We start from the raw sequence: 22,688 nt of genomic DNA, 5'->3' as shown, positions 1-22,688 counted from the left end.
TACAACACGCATCTAAATGTTTACTGACACATCTATAAACAAACATGAGTCTCGCTCTGAGATAATGAAGCTTACTGCATGTGTGTTAAGTATTGTCCCAGATTAGCCAGTGGGGATAAATCAGGGACAACACTATCCACCTTTATGGATTTTATGTTTAAAGTATTCTCTTCTTGACACAACTCCAGTTTAGGCCAAAAGTATTGCACATAATTAGCCTGCGCAGACTGCACAGGCTAATCTGGGATGACACTTTACATACATGCACTTAGCTTGATTTTCCCATAGCGAGTGGTTTTCAATTGTCAATGCTTTCCTGTGCTTGATTTAAAAGAGAAAATACCTTTCTGTTTGCAGAGACCAGCATTTAGAGTTCAAAGATTATTTTGTTAGTTGAACGTAAGAGAAAAAACTTAACAGGAAGTTTTTTACTCAATTAATTTTTTTTTCCATCACAGATAAATTTTGATTCATACAAAAATTGTGTAAGGTAAGAAGAAGTACCAGAAATCAATTAAAATATTGTTTTGTTTTCAGTTATTGGGAGAATGCTGTATAATACATCAACTGCAAGTTATGCATTCCTTCTAAATTTACATCCTTAAAATCTCAACCAACAGACCTGTGTTTCTCCCTCATGTCCTCTATGACCTTGTTGAGGTGTATCAGCTGACCTACCTGTGTTTCTCCCTCATGTCCTCTATGACCTTGTTGAGGTGTATCAGCTGACCTACATGTGTTTCTCCCTCATGTCCTCTATGACCTTGTTGAGGTGTATCAGCTGACCTACCTGTGCTTCTCCCTCATGTCCTCTATGACCTTGTTGAGGTGTATCAGCTGACCTACCTGTGTTTCTCCCTCATGTTCTCTATGACCTTGTTGAGGTGTATCAGCTGACCTACATGTGTTTCTCCCTCATGTCCTCTATGACCTTGTTGAGGTGTATCAGCTGACCTACCTGTGTTTCTCCCTCATGTCCTCTATGACCTTGGTGAGGTGTATCAGCTGACCTACCTGTGTTTCTCCCTCATGTCCTCTATGACCTTGTTGAGGTGTATCAGCTGATGTCCCACGTCTCCCACGCCCAGACCGGCCTGCACCACGTCCATGGTCTGCTGGTGATAGTGCAGCAGTTCCTGCAAGACAATTCAACACATTAACAGGGCTATTTTTCACCTCTTTGAGAAAAGGCCTTTGCTGCGTAATTTTGTAGGGGGAAAAAATGTGTCATAAACTGTTCAAAATTGTGAAAAATGAGTTGCTAACTGTCAAAATTGTGATAAAATGTGTACTTTTTAATGTTGTGAAAATTTGAGTCATAAACTTTTGTACATTATACCAATTTGAGTAGCAAAATTCTCAAATATTTTAAAAACGGCCATTCTCTTAGAACGAAAAAAGCCTTGATTTAGGTCGCAGTGGTGTAGTGGATATGGTGTCCGCCTGGCGATCAGGAGGTCACAAGGTCGCAGTGGTGTAGTGGATATGGTGTCCGCCTGGCGATCAGGAGGTCACAAGGTCGCAGTGGTGTAGTGGATATGGTGTCCGCCTGGCATTTAGGTCGCAGTGGTGTAGTGGATATGGTGTCCGCCTGGCATTTAGGTCGCAGTGGTGTAGTGGATATGGTGTCCGCCTGGCGATCGGGAGGTCATTAGGTCGCAGTGGTGTAGTGGATATGGTGTCCGCCTGGCGATCGGGAGGTCATTAGGTCGCAGTGGTGTAGTGGATATGGTGTCCGCCTGGCGATCGGGAGGTCATTAGGTGGCAGTGGTGTAGTGGATATGGTGTCCGCCTGGCAATCGGCTTGATTTAGGTCGCAGTGGTGTAGTGGATATGGTGTCCGCCTGGCAATCGGCTTGATTTAGGTCGCAGTGGTGTAGTGGATATGGTGTCCGCCTGGCGATCGGGAGGTCATGGGTTTGATCCTGACTGTGGGAGCATTTGTTAAGATTTCCCCCATAGATACCAAGTACTGGGTCTAGTCCCAGGAAATGGACTCGAGAACCTTATGCTTTCTATGCGATCGAGCTAAAATAAATAGGTTTAAACAAACACATTGAAGGGCCAATAACTTTGACAAATGGCCATAACAACGGTCACAATGGCAGGGACCATAACGATGAAAAGAGGACATAAGAAGTCAGAAACTGATCAAAATTGCTGGTCGTTACTTTGAAAAGAAGCCAAAAGAAATTAGAATATACATTTTGAGCCCAATAACTTTGAAAAGTGGCCATAAGAAATCAGAAACCGGTAAAACTTTCAAGGGGCATTACTTTAAAAAGTGGCAATACAAAATTAGAAACAAGTCACAATAATAAGTAACAAGCCATAATCTTGCAGAACCAGACAATAGCAGCACATGTAAGCAAAATAACACATGGCAGGAGGCATTACCTTTAAGAGGCCATAAGAAATTAGAAACCGGTCACAAACATGTGATAAGCTATAATACTTCATAGTCTGGTTGTTGTACCATAGTCCATAGCAGCTCATGTAAGCTACAGAAAACATCATAGGGTCCTTTAATTATCATAGGGTCCATTAATTATCATAGGGTCCATTAATTATCAAAGGGTCCATTAATTATCATAGGGTCCATTAATTATCAAAGGGTCCATTAATTATCATAGGGTCCATTAATTATCAAAGGGTCCATTAATTATCATAGGGTCCATTAATTTAACACTTTACCACTTTGATACATATTTTGATGCATTTTAGGTCCCTTAGAAAGTTTTATTTACTAGATTCAAGTTTTAAAGGCTTCATTTCAAACCCTAAAATAATAATTAACAGCAAACAGCATAAAACCTGAACAGACTGCCAGTTACTTGATGACTGTTCTGGTTTTATGCTGTTTGCACATAGCCATTTTCACTTTGCTTCTGAGTGGGAAAGGGTTAACAAGGTTCAAATGAAAACAGAGGCATACAATCAGGTATGTTATATTTATTTCAATCTACTCATTGCACTCAAATGAGGTTTTTAAAGCAATAGAATATATTAAGAGTCATAACATTGAAAAGGACAAAACAAACAAGGGCAATAACTTTGAAAAGGGGCCATACAACAGGGATATTTTAGGGAGCTTCTTAAAGCAAAGTGCACAACCAAGGAGCATTAAAAATAGGCCGCACACACATATAATAGGGGCAATGATGATAAAAAGAGGCCATAACAAGGGCTAGAAAAAATGGGCAAATTTAGTTGTTTATTTAGTATAATATATCACGTCAGATTTTCTTTTCAAGTTTTAGGAATACAAAGTCTAATAAGGACATCTTGCAGCTAAAACAATGATCTTAAGTTTAACAGCACTTAAGACCACACAGAAAAAAAAACTTTTAATTATCATACTGATCAAACAATAAACATTGTAAATGAAACCAAGGCAAATCAATTGTTGTAATTTAAAACAGATTAAATATAAGACAAATAAAAGACAATTAAACATTTAATATACTTTGTGTTAACTTGTATAGTCTATCGAAAATTTTCAAGTTTGCAAAACCATCATGTTTCTAGATTTGCATTTACAGTTTTAGAAATATAAACTATGGTTCCTCAAAAACTTAGTAAGTGTCGAACCCGTTTTTGAAAACATCCAACTTGTGTAGGCATTTAAACATGTTATAAGATCCTAGTTACCTGAGGTTCACATGTAAATTCGGGTCTTGAAGTCTTCACATAGGAAAATGAGTGTATTTGATTTTTTTGCTCCCAGGTACTTTCAATTTGATAACTAAATGTTGCAAAGTTATCAATATTATATTAACTCAGGTTTAAGCCATAGAGTTGCATACGGAAACTTACTAAATAATGCATCTTATTTATTGAAAAAAAATAAATTCTTTTTAAAAACCTTCAATTTGAGATTTTTTTTACAGCCATTGGAAAATTTTATTTTTTTTCTAATTGGAAATGTGCAGCTTTCCGGTACTTTAAAGAGAAGGAAAAAATCGCTATCAGTTACCTGTGGTTCATAAGTAGTGGGAGCTGACCCCAGGGCACTAACAGTCTAAAATATAACAGAATGGTCACCACTCCAAACAGCATGCAAACACAAACATATATAGAAGCACAATATACTGCAAAATCATTTATATTCATGAGCATGACATTTTGTGGTTTTTACATCAAATGACTTTCACGTTGACACATAAATTTGTTGATTCCTTATTTAAAAAGGAATATATGGCGGTCATTTTCCGATGGATTTGTGTAATTAGTCAACCCACAAAACAAACAAATAATAATGATTTCACAAAAATTGTTCAAGAGTGTAATTATCAATAGATTTCTTAAAAATATTTTTTTTAAAGTGATAAAATAAATAAAAGCAGATACAACATGTAATGAATGTCGTGTTCAACTTAAACATAAAACATATCAATAAAAACCTTACTTGATAATGTTGAAATTGTTAAAAACAATTAAAATAAACTGTATAATAAATTTTTATTTGTACTCACACATTTTAAGCATGCAACCGTGTGAAAATCATTGGAAACTAATGAAAAGCATAAACATTCTTTTAGCAATAAACTGTGTTTGTTATCATAATAAAAATATTGCCAAACAAAAACATTATCTTGCAAACACTTTGTACCATCGTCACACAACGATAAACTGGCCATCACTTTTTATCATCGTCACACCACAATTAACTGGCCATCACTCTTTATCATCATCATATCATGATAAACTGGACACACATATCTAACCATTATGCCACATAGCTGTTAACTTACCAGCACTCATTATATCATGCAACACAATGATAAGCTTGTCCACTTTTATTATTATCAAGTCAAACCACAATTAACAGGCCCACACTTATAAACATCATGCCACATAACCGTTAACTTACCAATACTTATTAACATCATGCAACACAATGATAAGCTTGTCCACTTTTATTATCATCAAGCCACACCACGATGGCCCACACCTATTAACATCATGCCGCATCACGGTTAACTTACCAACACTTATTAACATCATGCCGCATCACGGTTAACTTACCAGCACTTCTAACCATCATGCAACACCATGATTAACTGGCCGGCATATCTAATCATCATGCCACATAACCGTTAACTTTCCAACACTTCTCAACATCATGCACAATACAATTAACTTGCAGTCTGTCTTATTACCAACCATACGATTACAGGGATTAAAGGATCACCCAAACTGTTCAGTTTCCAACGGATTCTACCACAAGTACCTTTCTCTCTGTAAGCCATTCCTGTGCCAGACCGTCTACCTCCTCTTTATGTATCGTCTCTCTCTCAGAGATTGCACGCTCCTGAAACAGCAACAATGTTTGTTTTTTTGTGTTTTTTTTAAACATTGCACAACACAACCCTAAGTTACAATGCCTGTCTTGTTAGTCATTATACACCAACCCTAAGTTACAATGCAAGCCTGTCTTGTTAGTCATTATACAACAAACCTAAGTTACAATGCAAGCCTGTCTTGTTAGTCATTATACAACAAACCTAAGTTACAATGCAAGCCTGTCTTGTTAGTCATTATACAACAAACCTAAGTTACAATGCAAGCCTGTCTTGTTAGTCATTATACAACAAACCTAAGTTACAATGCAAGCCTGTCTTGTTAGTCATTATACAACAAACCTAAGTTACAATGCAAGCCTGTCTTGTTAGTCATTATACACAAACCCTAAGTTACAATGCAAGCCTGTCTTGTTAGTCATTATACAACAAACCTAAGTTACAATGCAAGCCTGTCTTGTTAGTCATTATACAACAAACCTAAGTTACAATGCAAGCCTGTCTTGTTAGTCATTATACAACAAACCTAAGTTACAATGCAAGCCTGTCTTGTTAGTCATTATACAACAAACCTAAGTTACAATGCAAGCCTGTCTTGTTAGTCATTATACACAAACCCTAAGTTACAATGCAAGCCTGTCTTGTTAGTCATTATACACCAACCCTAAGTTACAATGCAAGCCTGTCTTGTTAGTCATTATACAACAAACCTAAGTTACAATGCAAGCCTGTCTTGTTAGTCATTATACAACAAACCTAAGTTACAATGCAAGCCTGTCTTGTTAGTCATTATACACAAACCTAAGTTACAACGCAAGCCTGTCTTGTTAGTCATTATACACCAACCCTAAGTTACAATGCAAGCCTGTCTTGTTTAACATTGCACATCAGCCCTAAGTTAATAGTTAACAGAATAATTTACTATGCCATTTTTGCATAATTATTATCAATGCAATTTTTATAGAAGAATGTATTACATGGTAACTTAGCATCGCTCTTGATTAGTTAATTTTATTAATTATATAAATCTCATTTATGGTTCCCCCACCTGCCCTTTAAGTTGGTCAACATAACATTTGTACTTGCATGTTGAAAGTTAATATATTTTTGTATTCAACTGCAAATGGAAAGACTATGCTGAGAAATTTAAATCACAAATTAAAGACTGAGAATTCATAGGATTTACGCATTGTCTGGTCAGGCTTTCAACCCTTGCAGCGTGTAGAAGTGTAGAGTTTATCAAAATTTGCAGGCGAAATCTGATGACTGGAACTCGCTTGGCTGATACTATATACATTTTTTTTATTTGTTTGATTGTATGTGTAATTGTTGTAAATTATTGATTAATAAAATATTTAGTTTACATTTGGTTTTTATTAATTCAAAAGCAGAAAGTAGCATGAAGTTTAGGCAATATTAATACTATTCAACTGTGGGTGTAACTCTATTGCAGATTCATGTTAGCAGACATAAGTATAATTGAAATCGGTTAGCTCGAAATTCTGGATGACTCAAGCTTTTATTGTCGATCCCAGCGAGTTCGAGCCATTGGGTTTCAACTGTACTTAAAAGTTTGTGCATCTTTTGGAGAAAGAGATAAACATTTCCAAAATTGGTCAAACCACGATGCTTTTTTTCTTATTCGATCTTTGCCGGTACCAATCCAAAATTGGTGAGAAAAACACTTTCCTTATGCTCTTCTTCAATCTAGATTAATCCAAATACTACACTTTGTGTGATACATTACAGTAAAGCTGTATCAATACCGTCATAAAGCTGTATCAATACCATCAAAAGCTGTATCAATACCGTCATAAAGCTGTAGCAATACTGTCATAAAGCTGTATCAATACCGTCAATACCTTAGCTTTGGTCCAATTGTCCTTGAGTTCTATGATCTCGATGTCGTGTCTCTGCTGCAGCTCTGTGATCAACCGACGATGGCTTGACTCCAGCTCCTGAAGACTCTTCTCCTTCTCCTACATGGGGGAACAATTAATTTGAAGACACTGTGACTCGCTCTGGGAAAACCAGGCAAAATGTAAGTGCGTTAAGTGTTGTTTTAGATTAGCGTGTGCAGTCCAAACAGGCTAATCAGGGAAGACACTTTCCACCATAATTTTTCGCTAAAAAAGAACCATTAAAGCAGAAAGTGTCTTCCCTTGTATTTTTGAGAGCACTAAATACACAAGCAATAAGCCCCTTTTACCGAGATAGAGCTTTATATATATGATCCTATCCCAATCTTTAAGCTTGTTTTCATATTTGAGTCTCAGTTCATCCAATATAAAAAATTCCTGCCGTGTATATTTTTTAAAGGAGCTTGGGAGTGGGGATTTTAGTTCATATGATAATCAATGCTTTTTTACAACTAGGAGATGCACCCCTTTGTCCTAATGTTTGGAGAAAAATAGGTAAAATCATTCATATTGGTCGGCACAAACTGTGATATTTGACTGACATTAACTTCATAAACTAATGTCACTTACCTTGAGCTTGGTTTTAAAGTCCAGTCTGATTTCATCTAGCCACTACTTGACCGAGATTAACGTCATTTACAAATGCCGCTTACCTTGAGCTTGGTCTCGTATTCCAGTCTGATTTCATCAATTCTCTCGTCTCTCTCGTAGATGTCCCGCTGGGCCTCGGACAGGAGCTCCTTCATCTCTCGCTGCTGTTGGTCTTCCTCAACAGTGCTTTGATCTTAAATACATTACAACGTCCTTACATTGCTTTGATCTAAAATACATTACAACGTCCTAAACATTGCTTTGATCTGGAATAAAGTGCAAGGTCTCAACATTTGGCAATTTGCTTTGATCTGAAATAGATGACAACCTCCTCACATTGCTTGGATCTGAAATAATTCCTTCATATATTCGAATATAAAGCAATCAATATTCAAAAATATTTTTAGTATTTTTCCCATCCCTACTGAAAATACTTTTTTTCAATGGATACTGACACACTTCAACTGTGTGCATAGCCACAGGGAGGTTGTGAGTTTTGTTCCATTCTACAAGCATTTAAACAATTTAACAATAATAATAATAAATACACCAGATACTGGTTTCACCAAGAAAACTAATTTAACAGTATCTTACTTGACAGAAGGTAAATTATTTCCTGCCAATTCTCGTGAGAGTACTTTCTTTTTCATTATTGTAATTTTCTACCAAAACATGCTATAATATTCAGCATTACATGTACATTAAAAAATTGTGAAAAATGCCCATAATATCACTTTAAATTCATAAAAGTGAACCCTATGTACCTACCTATAACCTGGGCCAGCTGCTGCTCAAACTGTCTTTCCCTCTCTGTCATCTGCTGGTTGAAGTCCTTGGCCAGTTGTTTCACCTTCGAGTGATGCTCCTGCTGCAAGTCCTCTAGCTCCATTGCCTTACTCTTCTTCAACAGCTCAATCTCCGCTGACTGCTCCTGGATCCTCAGTTCCAACTGCTCAATATTAGCAGATTCATTTTGGGTTTCTGTGTCGAAACTGGATTTCAGGGATGCAATTTCTGTATTTAATTCTTCTATTGTCAGCTGTGCTTCTCGTAGTCTCGTGCTCAATTCAGATTTTTCAGACTTAAGAGTGTCAATATTTGTTTCTAAATCATTCAAACCGGCTTGCATTTTTTCACTGGCTTGTTGATTTTCTTCTGAAATTTTGTTAAGTTCTGCTCTTAAATTATTTATCTCTAGGTTATGGCTTTCGTGGTTGGTTGCCAATTCTTCTGATAACTTAGTCCCTGTTTCTTTTAGTTTAGCAATTTCTACCTCCTTTTCTGCAAGATCTGCCTGGAGCTGTTTTACAACCGTGTCATTTTCACCTTTAACCTGCTTCTTTATTTGAGATATATACATTTCAGCTTTCTTTTTGAATTCAGCCACTTTATCTGCACTCTCCTTTTCAAGTGTCTCTCTAAGAATTGAAATTTCACTGCCGTGGTTTTGTTTTAACTGAATTTCATTAGCTTTTAAATTGCTTAATTCTAACGTAAGTTTTTCAATTGTTACATTATTGTCGAGAATACTTCCTTCCATTTCAGTTATTTTGTGAAGCTTTTCCTCCTCGGTTGCTTCAGAATGTTTTCTAAATTCAATTAACTCTTGTTCAACTGCCAATTTTGATGATTTTATTAATTCACATTCATCACAAGTATTTTGCAGGGATGTTTTCAGCGTAGCAACTTCATTTTCTAAATCAGAGTTTATTTTTAAAAATACCTCCATCTCTGCAGTGTGCTTTTGTTGGACATGTTTAATGTCCTGAAGCCTCTGTTCAATTTCATTGCACTCACCTTCTTTGTCAGTAATGGTTCTTTTTGAAACCTCTAATTGTTCATTTAACTCGTTATATTTTACTTTAAGAGCTTTAAGTTCTGTTTCTTTTTCTCTCAGTTCTAGTTGCATTTGTTCTTTTTTCTCTTCAACAGCTGATGCTCTTGCCTTTATTTGGTCCTGACAAGTACCATACTCATCCTGAAGTTCTTGCAATGCTTTTTGTTTAGCTGACAGTTCAGCTTTTAAAACATTCACTTGCTGTTCAAGGGCGTGTTTATTTGAAAGCTCACTTTTTGTGCTTGTTAGCTGCTGCTCAAGCTCTACTTTATTTGACAGCTCTGATTTTAAAACAATCAACTGTTGCTCCATTTCTGATTTAGATATTGTTAACTGTCGCTCAAATTCCTTCTTCTCTGATAGTTCAGTCGTTAAGGCAATCACTTGTTTCTCAAGGTCTGTTTTTGATTTTGTTAATTGTTGCTCTATTTCCTTCTTATTTGACAGTTCTGATTTAAGTGCACTTAGTTCTTGCTCTAGTGAAGATTTTGATTTTAACAAGTCCTGTTCTTTGTCCTTTTTATCTTCCAAATCAGATTTTAATATAGCAAGTTCTGATTCCATATCAAACTTTGATTGACTAAGTTTAAGCTCAACTTCTTGTTTATCTGACAATTGGGACTTGAAAGAGGAAAGTTGTTGCTCTAAATCAAATATAGTTTGTGTCAACTGTTGCTCTAATTGTTGTTTATCAGACAGTTGGGAATTAAGCATAGCAAGTTGTTGCTCTAGTTCAAATTTTGCTTGTGTCAACTGCTGCTCTAATCCCTGTTTATCTGACACTTGTGTTTTAAGAGTAGCAATCTGCTGCTCCAATTCTTGTATGGTATCTCTGTTTTGTTCCAACTGCAGTAGTTTCGTGTTGGCATGAGCTAGATCAGAGGATATTGCTTCTTTTTCATCATTAGCTTGATTAAAGTTTCCTTCAAGGATAATCATTTTATCTTCCTTCTGTTTCAAATCCTCTTCAACTTTATGAACCTTTTCTTCCCAGTTTCCTTGTATCTCCTTCAACTTTGCTGTGTACTTCTGCTTAAGAGCTTTCATTTTATCTATCCAGGTCTTTTCTAGATTTTGCAGTTCAGTCGTATGACACTCTTTTTCACTTTTAGCAGAGGCATCTAATGTTTGACACCTTTCTGTCAAATCTTTAATTGCTATCAATTTTGTTTCATAATCAGTTGCAAGATCAGCATGTTTTCTAGACAGATCCGTTAAATTTGTTTTAGTTTCATTTAAGTCTTTATTAAGTTCATGTAGTTGATTTTTCAATTCATTACTGTCAGTTTTACAACGTTCAGCTTCTTTTTCTAGATGTTCATTAAGTTCATTAAGTTTCTCAACATCGAAATGTTTTGCAGATACAGTCTGTTGAAGTTGCTCTGTCTCTTTTTGAGCTTGTTGAGTCATCTCAAACAGTTTGGCAGCAAGTGTTTCTTTTTCTTCACTTAGCGCCCGACCCTGTCTGTCTAGTTTTCCTCTGTATTCATCTAATTGTCTCTCATAATCTCCTATACAGTCTTGAAGTTTCTGCTCTGTAGCAGTGAGTTTATCATTGAGCATTTTCAGCTGGCTCTGTAACTCCTCGTCACTTTGTGCCATATCACTGAGTCTGGATTCATAGTGGGTTTTAAGTTTGTGTTCAAAGTCTGCGCGCTCATCAGAGATTTTCTGTATCACTGATTCTTTTTTATTGAGGTGTTCAGTCAGATTGGATACTTCACTCTCCAAAGCAACACATTTTCCCTGCATTTCAGTTTTAAATGCTTCATATTCTTCTATCAAGTTTGTTAGCCTATCATCTTTAAATTGTTGCTGTGAACTAATTTCTTTTAGCATTTCTTCTAATGAGGTATTTGTGTTGTTTACATCAGTGAGAGCACTGGAAAGTTCTGATATCTTGTTATTCTTTTCTATCATTTCGTAATCATGTTTCTCAGCTAATGAAACAACTTCGTGCGAAGCTTGTTCTTTAGACTGTTGCAACTGCTGAGTAATGTATTCTAATTTCTGTTCAAGTTGTTTATTATGGTTGTCAAGCTCACTCTTTTTGTGTACAAGCTGTGTATGGATTTGTTCTAAAGCTAATAATTCTTGTTTGGCTTTGTCAAGTTCCTGCATTAAGTTTTCCTTCACATTGTTGTTCTCCGTTCTCATTTCAGTCTCCTGAAGCTTAAACCGCTTCTCTGCAGACTGCAGATCTTCCACATGCTTACTAATTTCTGTCTTTAAATTCTCTACCTGTTGCTCGTATTCTGTTTTCAGATCATAAATCACAGACTGGTAATGGCTTTCCAAATTTGCACTTATTTCCACTGAAGTCGAGTCTTTTTCTTTCATTAATTCTGCCAATTTAGATTCAAACATATTTTCTTTCTCCTTAACCTTTTCTTGAAACTTTTCCTTCATTTTCTGGAAACTTTCCTTATATTGATTCTGCTTTTCCAATAACTGCACTTTAAAACTCTCTTCAGATTTATTAATGTCATCAGCATGAATTTTCTTGGTTTCTTCTAATTTCTCATGTGCTTTTCTCATTTCATTTTCCAAACCAGAAACCTTCGTCTCCATATCAATTTTCTGCTCATTCAAATCTTTACCAAGTTCTACATTCACCTGATTTACCTTCTCTAATTGCCCCTTCAAGTCCTCTAACTGAGACTTACAGTCCTTTAACTCATGTTCCAATTCAGTGCGAGTCTCTCTCATCTCAGTCAACGCTTTCTCTAACTCTGCCAGACTGTTCTCCGCTTGATCTTTCTCTAATTTAAGGCCTTCAACCATGTTCTCCAACTCAGTCACATCGTTCTTGGCCTGCTCTTTTTCCAGCTCAAGGCCTACAATGACACCTGCCTTATCTGAGGTTTCAGAAGTCAGTCGGCCCAGCTCTGCATCTTTATGTGCTGACTCCAGTGTTAACATCTGTAGCTTCAGTCTCAACTCTTCTGCCTCCTGTTTTTCTTTCTCCAACTCACTCACCTGAAAAAAATAAATAAAAAATTACAATGTTAAAACTCAAAATTAAACCCACTCTTACTCCTCTTGTTTTTCTTTCTGTAACTCATTCATCTGAAAATGATGTTTCAAATAAAACAAGGGTTGCTATCTTCAATATTGCAAAAGTTATGACCAAGGTTACAGTTTTGGGGCACACACATACAATGAATGAAAGACAGACAGGCCAAAAAGAATATACCCCCGATCATTCAATCTGGGGGCATAAAAATGTATGCCTCTTTGCCTCTTGTTTGACTGTTTCTAACTCAATAACCTGAAAATAAGCTCAGTGTCATTACCCTTATGGATATCAAATTATAATTAATTCTCTGATTTCCTCCTTTTAATGACGCTTCGGCATTGTGCCTTTATCAAAACTATGTTACATAGAACATAGTCCTATGTTCTATGTAAACTATGTCCTTTGTAAACTATGTTTTATGTCACATAGTATGTTAGATAGAACCAGAGGATTAATAATCACATTAAAATTAATTGTTCAAATTTATAAAGTGTATGCCACTTTAGCAGTGTATGCCACTTTAGCTCATGTCTTTCTTCCTTTAAATTAAAGGTAGAAATTATTTGTTGAATTCAAACAAATAAAACATTTCAAACCAGAAAATTTGAAGTTCAAGTGTAAGTTTGATGTGAGTTTAAGGTTTAACTTTTATGTACGGTAAAGTTAAGTTTGATTTTAGTATAATGCATGTGAAACTGTAAATTCGATGCAGGTTTAACTGTAATTTAACGAGAAGTTTAATTGAATGTTTGACGATAGTCTAAATTTAGAATATTTGATGATAGTCTAAATTTAGAATATTTGATGATAGTCTAAATTTAGAATATTTGATGATAGTCTAAATTTAGAATATTTGAAGATAGTCTAAATTTAGAATATTTGATGATATCTAAATTTAGTTGTATGTAAGTTTAAGGGTTAGTAAGTTTGATGTAAATGTTGAGTAAACATGAGACTTAGCTGTGCATTAGCAGACATATGTTAAAACCTTTTTTCCAACTTTGTAAATTATGAAACAAATGACTTAAACAGATATGTTATCATAAGTTTGAAAATTTATATTGTGTTTCAATGCCCGAAAATGCTGAAAAACTATTAGGATGGGAAGAGGGATTTCACTACTCCTTATCAAAATAAAACTCATTAAATTCAATTAATCTTTTGCATAACAAATATACAGGAACAAAAAACAATATTTATTATGTTTTTCCCTGAAAAATGATCAAGTTTCTTTTATTACTGTTTAATTTCAATACTTAATTTTGCATTTTTTCAAACATTCATCTTATATATGGGCCGTGCTCTGTGACAAGGGAGCTTAAAGGTTGTGCGTAAAGTGTCGTCCCAGATTAGCCTGTGCAGTCTGCAAAATCTTATAATAGATGACACTTTCCACCTTAACTGGATGTTGCTTAGAAGATACTTTATTTAAACAGAAAAATTAGCAGAAAAATGATTGCCCTGGTTAGTCTCTGTAAACTTCATAGGCTTATTCAGGGCCCTCAATCTACCAAATCTGCCGCCGAATTTCGGCGGCAGTCCCCCACCTGAAAAGTATACTTTTCCCCCCTTTTGGGGGGGGGAAAATCCCCCCCCCCCAAAAAAGAATTTTTTTTTTTTTTTTTTTTTTTTTTTAATAGAAAGATGTGTCTCATCTCATGATTATTATATCTCAATTCTATTTCAATTTAATCATTTCAAACATACTAAATTATGAAAAATGCAATGAATTTAGTGCAAACATGTACAAATGTAATAATGAGAGAGTAAGTAAAAAAATCCCCCCAAAAAGGGAAACGCCGCAAAAATTCCCCCTCCTAAGGGCTGCGGACCCCTTCCCACAAAGTAGTGTGAGGGCGCTGACTTTATGCACATGCATTTCTCAAAATGAGGCTCTCACCCCTTAGGCAAGACTCTTGAGCCTTTGTTCAGAGTCAGCTGTGAGCTTTAAATGAAAAATACAATAAAAGCAGAATGTCCAGGCTAATCTGGAACAACACTTTAAGCAATGTTTTGTTAGAACGAGGCTCCAATATTCTCACCTGTAAGGCAAGACTCTTATGCCTTTGTTCAGAGTCAGCGTTGAGCTCAAATTGCAGGGTGTCTAGACGGGACTGCAACTCCGTGTACGCTTCTCTCTGACTGGTCAGTTCCGTCATTAGGTTCGCGTTATCGCCTTGCAAAGTCTGAATGGCTGCAGTGGACTTTCCAACAGAAAATTGTTATTTAAAGATTTAAACAAAGCAAAGAAAGGGTGGAATTCAAAACTAAATAAGAATGAGGAATGTCAACAATTATTCTTCCACTACCAATGATTGTTTGCCCATGTGTTGGATGTTACACACACAGAATTTACTTATTTACACAATTATTATACCTTGATTATCTATACCCCTATAAAGTAAAGAGGACAGTAAAAATCAGTACTTACTATAAACATAGCTTTGCAAAATTAAGCCATCATAGCAAAATTATGGCCAGTAAAAACATTGATATCAAAACTTCAACGATAGTAAAAATTAAGATTTGTTTGTCAAAATTACTAACATAGAAGAAAACAAGAGATGTGTTTGTCAGAAACACAATGCCCCCTATTGCGCCGCTTTGAAATAAAATGTCAATATATCATTTGGCAGGTTTAGAAATTATTTCCCTTTTAAAGCTTATAACTTCCCTTGGATTGTATTTTTTGACTTTTGACCTTGAAGGATGACCTTCACCTTCACCTTTCACCATTCAAAATGTGCAGCTCCATGAGATACACATGCATAGCAAATATCAACATGCTATCTTCAATATTGCAAAAGTTATGGCCAATGTTAAAGTTTTCGGACTGACGGACAGACAGTTCAAATGATATATGCCACCCTCCGGGGGCATAAAAAACATCACCTTGAGCTGTGCTTCGGGAAAACATGACCTAATTCAAGTATGTTTAGTGTCGTCTACAGGCTTATAAGGGACACTTTCCGCTTTAAAGGTGATTTTTGTTTAAGGAAAGTCTCCTTCTAGCAAACCAGTTAAGGATTTTCGTCCCTGATTTGCCTGTGCAGACGGCATTGGCTTACTTTGGAACGAAACTTTACGCACATGCATCAAGCCCAGTTTTCCCAGAAAGAGGCTCCCCCTTCTCACCTCTGCATGTGTCTGAAGGTCCCTCTGTAGGTTATTATTCTCTTCAACCATCTCCTGGTTCCGTTCCTCTGTCGCCATGATGTGTATGCGCAGTTCCGCCAACTCCGTTTCCATGGCGGCACGACCAGTCTCGTATTCTGTGCGCATGTTGTCCAGTTCTGCCTGTAGCTCGTCACAGCGAGCGAGTTGCTCCCGGTAACCGATGTTTGCTTCTTCCATTTTGGTCCTGAACTCCAGGCTTCGTTGCTCCAGCTCTTGCTCTTTTAGAGAGAGGTCGGCCTGTAATTTATCATTACACAATATTGATAACTGCACGTCATGTTAACACTTGAATTCCTACCTTAGTGGCAAATAATATTCCCCCACGCAGCATGTCATTAAATGTAGCACATTTTTACAGCTGAAATAAAAGAGGCACAAATTTGGTAATGTTTTAACGTAGGACACTAAAAATTGCACATCAACAACTTTGTAGCATATAGTTGCAATCATAATGCCTGCAATTTGGAATATTGCGCATCAAATAGTGTAGGAGGACCCCTGTATATGGATGCAGTCTTTAAGTATATACTGTTACTGTACTTTACCATGTATGACACCCAGTTTCATACCCATTAAGTTCAATTTAAAATTGCAATGGCACAATAGTAAAATCGCTGCCGATTAAAAAACCAATTTGTCATTTTCATTATTAGAAAATGCTTTTGTTCCTTCCTTTTTTGGCCATAAAAAATCAGGTGTGTGTTATACATGCCTTATAAATTGTCTAGTAAAGAATGTTATTCAGATGTTTCATTTTCAATTTTGACATTCATAAATCATTTTTAATTAAATGTGAGATTGGCTTCATTACCATACAAATAATATTTGCGCTTTTGCAGGAGACCAAAACACCTCACAATTTCTCTTTCAAAGACAGAAACAATCTTAAAATGGGTCGCTTAAAGAAAACAAAACAACATCTTGAAATTTCCAAATGGACAAGGTAAATGCAATTTTATGCCCCTGGAATATCTTACCCTGAGAGTGTTCAGTGTTATGTTGACTTTGTCCAACTGCTCTTGTCTCTCCTTCAGAGCCTCCTGTAGCTCAGTGACCTGATTGGCTGACTCACTGACACTCACTTGGTCCTCACTAGCAGCCTGGGGAAGGAATGAACAAAGCATTATTTAGCCTCCTGTAGCTCAGTGACCTGACTGGCTGACTCACTGACTCTCACTTGGTCCTCACTAGCAGCCTGGGGAAGGAATGAACAAAGCATTATTTAGCCTCCTGTAGCTCAGTGACCTGATTGGCTGACTCACTGACTCTCACTTGGTCCTCACTAGCAGCCTGGGGAAGGAATGAACAAAGCATTATTTAGCCTCCTGTAGCTCAGTGACCTGACTGGCTGACTCACTGACTCTCACTTGGTCCTCACTAGCAGCCTGGGGAAGGAATGAACAAAGCATTATTTAGCCTCCTGTAGCTCAGTGACCTGATTGGCTGACTCACTGACTCTCACTTGGTCCTCACTAGCAGCCTGGGGAAGAAATGAACAAAGCATTATTTAGCCTCCTGTAGCTCAGTGACCTGACTGGCTGACTCACTGACTCTCACTTGGTCCTCACTAGCAGCCTGGGGAAGGAATGAACAAAGCATTATTTAGCCTCCTATAACTCAGTGACCTGACTGGCTGACTCACTGACCCTGGCTTGGTCCTCACTAGCAGCCTGGGGAAGGAATGAACAAAGCATTATTAAGCCTCCTGTAGCTCAGTGACCTGACTGGCTGACTCACTGACTCTCACTTGGTCCTCACTAGCAGCCTGGGGAAGGAATGAACAAAGCATTATTAAGCCTCCTGTAGCTCAGTGACCTGACTGACTGACTCACTGACTCTCACTTGGTCCTCACTAGCAGCCTGGGGAAGGAATGAACAAAGCATTATTTAGCCTCCTGTAGCTCAGTGACCTGACTGGCTGACTCACTGACTCTCACTTGGTCCTCACTAGCAGCCTGGGGAAGGAATGAACAAAGCATTATTTAGCCTCCTATAACTCAGTGACCTGACTGGCTGACTCACTGACCCTGGCTTGGTCCTCACTAGCAGCCTGGGGAAGGAATGAACAAAGCATTATTAAGCCTCCTGTAGCTCAGTGACCTGACTGGCTGACTCACTGACTCTCACTTGGTCCTCACTAGCAGCCTGGGGAAGGAATGAACAAAGCATTATTTAGCCTCCTATAGCTCAGTTACCTGACTGGCTGACTCACTGACTCTCACTTGGTCCTCACTAGCAGCCTGGGGAAGGAATGAACAAAGCATTATTAAGCCTCCTGTAACACAGTGACCTGACTGGCTGACTCACTGACTCTCACTTGGTCCTCACTAGCAGCCCAGGCTTGGCGAAATTGCCGGTCCGCCGGTCCTGACCGGCAGATTTCAATTTGGTCCGGCAGGTTTAACAAGAATGTCGGTCCTGGTGACCGGCAAAATGTGAAATGATTGCAAACAAATCTTTTTTTTTTCAAGTTGAAAATTCGAAGAGCAAATCGCTTACTACATCATGAAAATGAAATCGCTCGTTGTTTTGATGTTTGCTGTAGGTTTGTTACGTACAATTAGCAAATCCAACTTGTTACACAACACCTACTTTAAACTCGTTTGCAAAATCGCCAACTGCGTTCTAACAAAAAAGATCTTGATAGCTTTGACATATTTTTCGAGTAGGATAAGGACAATAAAATATGGTATCGTGATAAACACAACCATATGCATACGCCATTTTTCATAAGTGTAAAGAGTACAGTGCATTATGGGGCAGAGCTTTCATTGGACGAGCGAGTTTAAATTTAGATTGAATGCAATACGATACATGTACAAAGAAATGTTTTTATTGCATCATATGCAGTGCCATGTAAAAAAACGTGCTTCCCGGGGACTTTCTGATACTGGTCAAAAATGAAAATGAATCTCTGTTAACAATTACACTGCGTTAGCATGTAAATAAATCGTCTTTTTTATTTAATTAATTACTAGTAAACGTTCTGAAAAATGAAATGCCTTAATCATTAAATGTCAGGTAACGTGTTTTGTACTGTGCGCAGTATATTTTAACAGCCGCTCCAAACTGCAATCATATTAAAGTAAGAATGTTTAAATCGTTTCGAATAACTTTAATTTGATAATTATTCGGCTTGCACATACGTTATTGAAATTATCGCACCAAACCGTTCTAATAGGGAATACATGTAATAAAAACTGACACGCGAATTTTTCACAACATGATTGACATTACACAACCGATTAACACCAATTAGCTGCCAGTGTAACCTCTAAGCGATTAAAATCAATTTAACGGCCGGTTGAATAAAGAGATCAAGATGTGATCGCTGCCATTTTTGAATTTTCTAGTTAAGTTGTTGTTGCTTTACGGTCCGGCTAAATTTTCTCCGGACCGGCACATTTTCTGAAATGCCTGTCCGGATGACCGGCAGATTTTTTCTAATTTCGCCATGCCTGGCAGCCTGGGGAAGGAATGAACAAAGCATTATTTAGCCTCCTGTAGCTCAGTGACCTGACTGGCTGACTCACTGACTCTCACTTGGTCTTCACTAGCAGCCTGGGGAAGGAATGAACAAAGCATTATTTAGCCTCCTGTAGCTCAGTGACCTGACTGGCTGACTAACTGACTCTCACTTGGTCCTCACTAGCAGCCTGGGGAAGGAATGAACAAAGCATTATTAAGCCTCCTGTAGCTCAGTGACCTGATTGGCTGACTCACTGACTCTCACTTGGTCCTCACTAGCAGCCTGGGGAAGGATTGAACAAAGCATTATTTAGCCTCCTGTAGATCAGTGACCTGACTGGCTGACTCACTGACTCTCACTTGGTCCTCACTAGCAGCCTGGGGAAAGAATGAACAAAGCATTTTTTAGCCTCCTGTAGCTCAGTGACCTGACTGGCTGACTCACTGACTCTCACTTGGTCCTCACTAGCAGCCTGGTGAAGGATTGAACAAAGCATTATTTAGCCTCCTATAGCTCAGTGACCTGACTGGCTGACTCACTGACTCTCACTTGGTCCTCACTAGCAGCCTGGGGAAGGAATAAACAAAGCATTATTAAGCCTCCTGTAGCTCAGTGACCTGACTGGCTGACTCACTGACTCTCACTTGGTCCTCACTAGCAGCCTGGGGAAGGAATGAACAAAGCATTATTTAGCCTCCTATAACTCAGTGACCTGACTGGCTGACTCACTGACCCTGGCTTGGTCCTCACTAGCAGCCTTGGGAAGGATTGAACATAGCAATATTCATGTTGAGAATATTATTTCAGTTTTGGAGTTCATGTTTTTTTATAATTGTCCCTGCAAAACATTCATCAATTGTTTGTGAACAGTTCATGCATAAGAAATAGCTGCTAAGATTATACAATTACAAAGTTCATGAATATAATGTTAGCTGACAGTTTATGTTTATTAATTTGAACACAAAGTTTCTAAATCTCTGTAAGAGTTCATGACCTAGGCGAGGACAATACAGTTCATGACCTAAGTGCAGACAATAGAGTCCATGACCTAGGGGAGGACAAAGGAGTTCATTTACGACAATAGAGTCTATGACCTAGGGGAGGACAAAGGAGTTCATTTACGAGGGAAGGACAAAAAGGACATGTGTTCCTGAACTAGGGGAGCGCAATATATGACATAAGTTTATCAACTAGGGGAGGACAATAAATGGCATGAGTTCATAAACTAAGAAAGGAAAATAAAGAACATGAATAAGAACAGGAAGGGCAATAAATGACATGAGTTCATGAACAATGGGAGGACAATAAGTGACATGAGTTCAGGAAATAGTGGGACAATAAATGACATGACATGACAATTCATGAGTTCATGAACTAAGAAAGGACAATAAAGGACATGAATATGAACTAGGCAGCAATAAATGACATAAGTACATGAATTATGGGAGGACAATACATGAGTTCATGAACTAAGAGAGGAAAATAAAGGACATGAATATGAACTAGGGGAGGACAATACAAGACATGAGTTTATTAACTATGGGGTCTTTAAATGACATGAGCTCATGAACTAGAGGGGACAATGAATGACATAAATTGAACTATGGAAGGACAACAAATGACATGAATTCAAGAACTAGGAAAGGACACTTAAGCGCATGTATATGAACTTAGAGTTTATGAATTAGGGGGGGGGGGGGGGGGGGGGACAATCACGAACATGAATAAGAACTAGATAAAGGTCTGACCTATCATTCATTATTTCTTATTTCTTATTCTAATAACTATTCTAGCCGAAGTCTCATTTAAACGAGTATTAAGGGGAGTTAACAGACTTCAGTAATCAGGAGAGGTAACAGACTTTTAAATCTATTATACAGAAAAGGTAACAGACTAAATCCCCTTTAAAATGAGTATTCAGGGGAGGTAACTGACTTAAGTCTCTTCAAAACGAGTATTCGGGGAATGGTACAGACTTGTCTTTTCAAAAGGAGAATTCGGGGGAGACAACTGATTTTAGCCCCTTTGAAATAAGTGTATAATCTTAATAACAAGTATTCATGACAGGTTACTGACTTAAGTCTCTAAGAACGAGTAATCAGGAGAGGTTAATGAATAAGGTCTCTTCAAAACGAGTATTCAGGGGAAGTTACTGATTTGAGTTCCTTTAAAATGAGTATTAGGGGAAAGAAACAGACAAAAGTCTGTTAAAAACGAGTAATCAGGGGAGGTAACTTAAGTTTCTTTAAAAGGAGTATTGAGGGGAGGCAACTGACTTCAGTCTCTTTCAATTGAGTATATAAGGAAAATAACTGAATAGTCTCTTAAAATGAGTATTCAATGGAGGTAACTGTAGTAAGTACCTTAAACATGAATATACAGGGGAGTGAACTGAATAAAGTCTCTAAACAATAGATGTGTTCGTCCGAAACACAATACCCCTCAATGTGCCGCTTTGAAGCCATATATTTGACCTTTGACCTTGAAATATGACCTTAACCTTTCAACACTCAAAGTGTGCAGCTCAATGAGACACACATGCATCCCAAATATCAAGTTGCTATCTTCAATATTGCAAAATGTATGGGCAATCTTTAAGATTTCGGATGGCCGCACAGACTGACTGACAGACTGTTCAACTGCTATATGCCACCCTACGGGGGGGGCATAAAAACAAGCTATCAGGGGTGTAAAATAAAGTCTGTTTAAAACAAGTAATCAGTGGAGGTAAAAGAATTAAGTCATGTTAAAATGAGTATCCATGGAAGGTAAATCATAATGCGCACCTACCTTCAACTGAGCCTCGTATCTATTGACAAGCTCCCTCTCATGCGCTGTATGTTCCTCAGCCTTCTCCTGCAGGCTGGTCTCATGCTGGGTAAGGATCTCGGCAACGTATTTCTCGTGGTCGGCAGCCAACTGGGCCAGACTGGTCTCTGTCGTGTGACGGGCCTCCCCTACCTATAGGATTAAGGGCTTTCAGTAATATGGGGGATTTTTTAAGTTTGGCAGGATTTTAAGTTTGAGAGAATGAGATTTGAAAGGTTTGGCAGGATTTTTAGCTGGAGATGCTAGGATTTTGAGTTTCAATAAGTGAGATTTTTAAAAAGAGGTAAAAAAATTAGTCAGACGGTTAAGATTTTGAAAAAACAGCAAGATTTTAAATTACAGGGGAGGGGATTTAGCTACAAGGTGAAAATAAATATAGCATCTGTATCTGATGTGGTTTTCTTACCAAAATGAAGGTTCCACAGGGCTACAGATAAGATTTCATGTCAATTAGTTTTCACTACAAGCTTTTTGAAGCAATTAGTTTTTTTCCCTCAAAATTTTTTGTCAATTAGTTTTTTACAATTTAATGAAAACTTACCTA

The 22,688-nt window shown here is 37.5% G+C and overlaps 1 protein-coding gene across 15 annotated transcripts in view; it reads right to left on the bottom strand.

Moving 5' to 3' along the window:
- Window positions 1-22,688, bottom strand: part of LOC127863353 (golgin subfamily A member 4-like) — a 61,682-nt gene that overhangs the window by 9,358 nt on the left and 29,636 nt on the right. For 3 of the 15 annotated variants that reach the window (XM_052402803.1, XM_052402911.1, XM_052402919.1), the window contains 11 exons: window positions 22,106-22,276; window positions 19,933-19,977; window positions 16,824-16,901; window positions 15,805-16,083; window positions 14,712-14,873; window positions 8,582-12,629; window positions 7,876-8,006; window positions 7,166-7,282; window positions 5,234-5,314; window positions 3,977-4,021; window positions 1,015-1,136 (listed from right to left, as the gene is read on the bottom strand). In XM_052402803.1, coding sequence (XP_052258763.1) covers window positions 1,015-1,136; window positions 3,977-4,021; window positions 5,234-5,314; window positions 7,166-7,282; window positions 7,876-8,006; window positions 8,582-12,629; window positions 14,712-14,873; window positions 15,805-16,083; window positions 16,824-16,901; window positions 19,933-19,977; window positions 22,106-22,276 — 5,279 coding nt within the window. Of the gene's footprint in view, window positions 1-1,014; window positions 1,137-1,851; window positions 1,930-3,976; window positions 4,022-5,233; window positions 5,315-7,165; window positions 7,283-7,875; window positions 8,007-8,581; window positions 12,630-14,711; window positions 14,874-15,804; window positions 16,084-16,823; window positions 16,947-16,996; window positions 17,042-17,186; window positions 17,232-17,376; window positions 17,422-17,566; window positions 17,612-17,756; window positions 17,802-17,946; window positions 17,992-18,041; window positions 18,087-19,647; window positions 19,693-19,742; window positions 19,788-19,837; window positions 19,883-19,932; window positions 19,978-22,105; window positions 22,277-22,688 lie in introns of those variants that run through there. The other 12 variants (XM_052402869.1, XM_052402814.1, XM_052402878.1 and 9 more) reach the window with 12 other exon arrangements.

This window comes from Dreissena polymorpha, chromosome 1, assembly GCF_020536995.1.
Source record: "Dreissena polymorpha isolate Duluth1 chromosome 1, UMN_Dpol_1.0, whole genome shotgun sequence".
NCBI lineage: Eukaryota > Metazoa > Mollusca > Bivalvia > Myida > Dreissenidae > Dreissena > Dreissena polymorpha.
The sequence above is the reverse complement of the archived record's forward strand: the minus strand, read 5'-3'. Positions and strand labels throughout refer to the sequence as shown.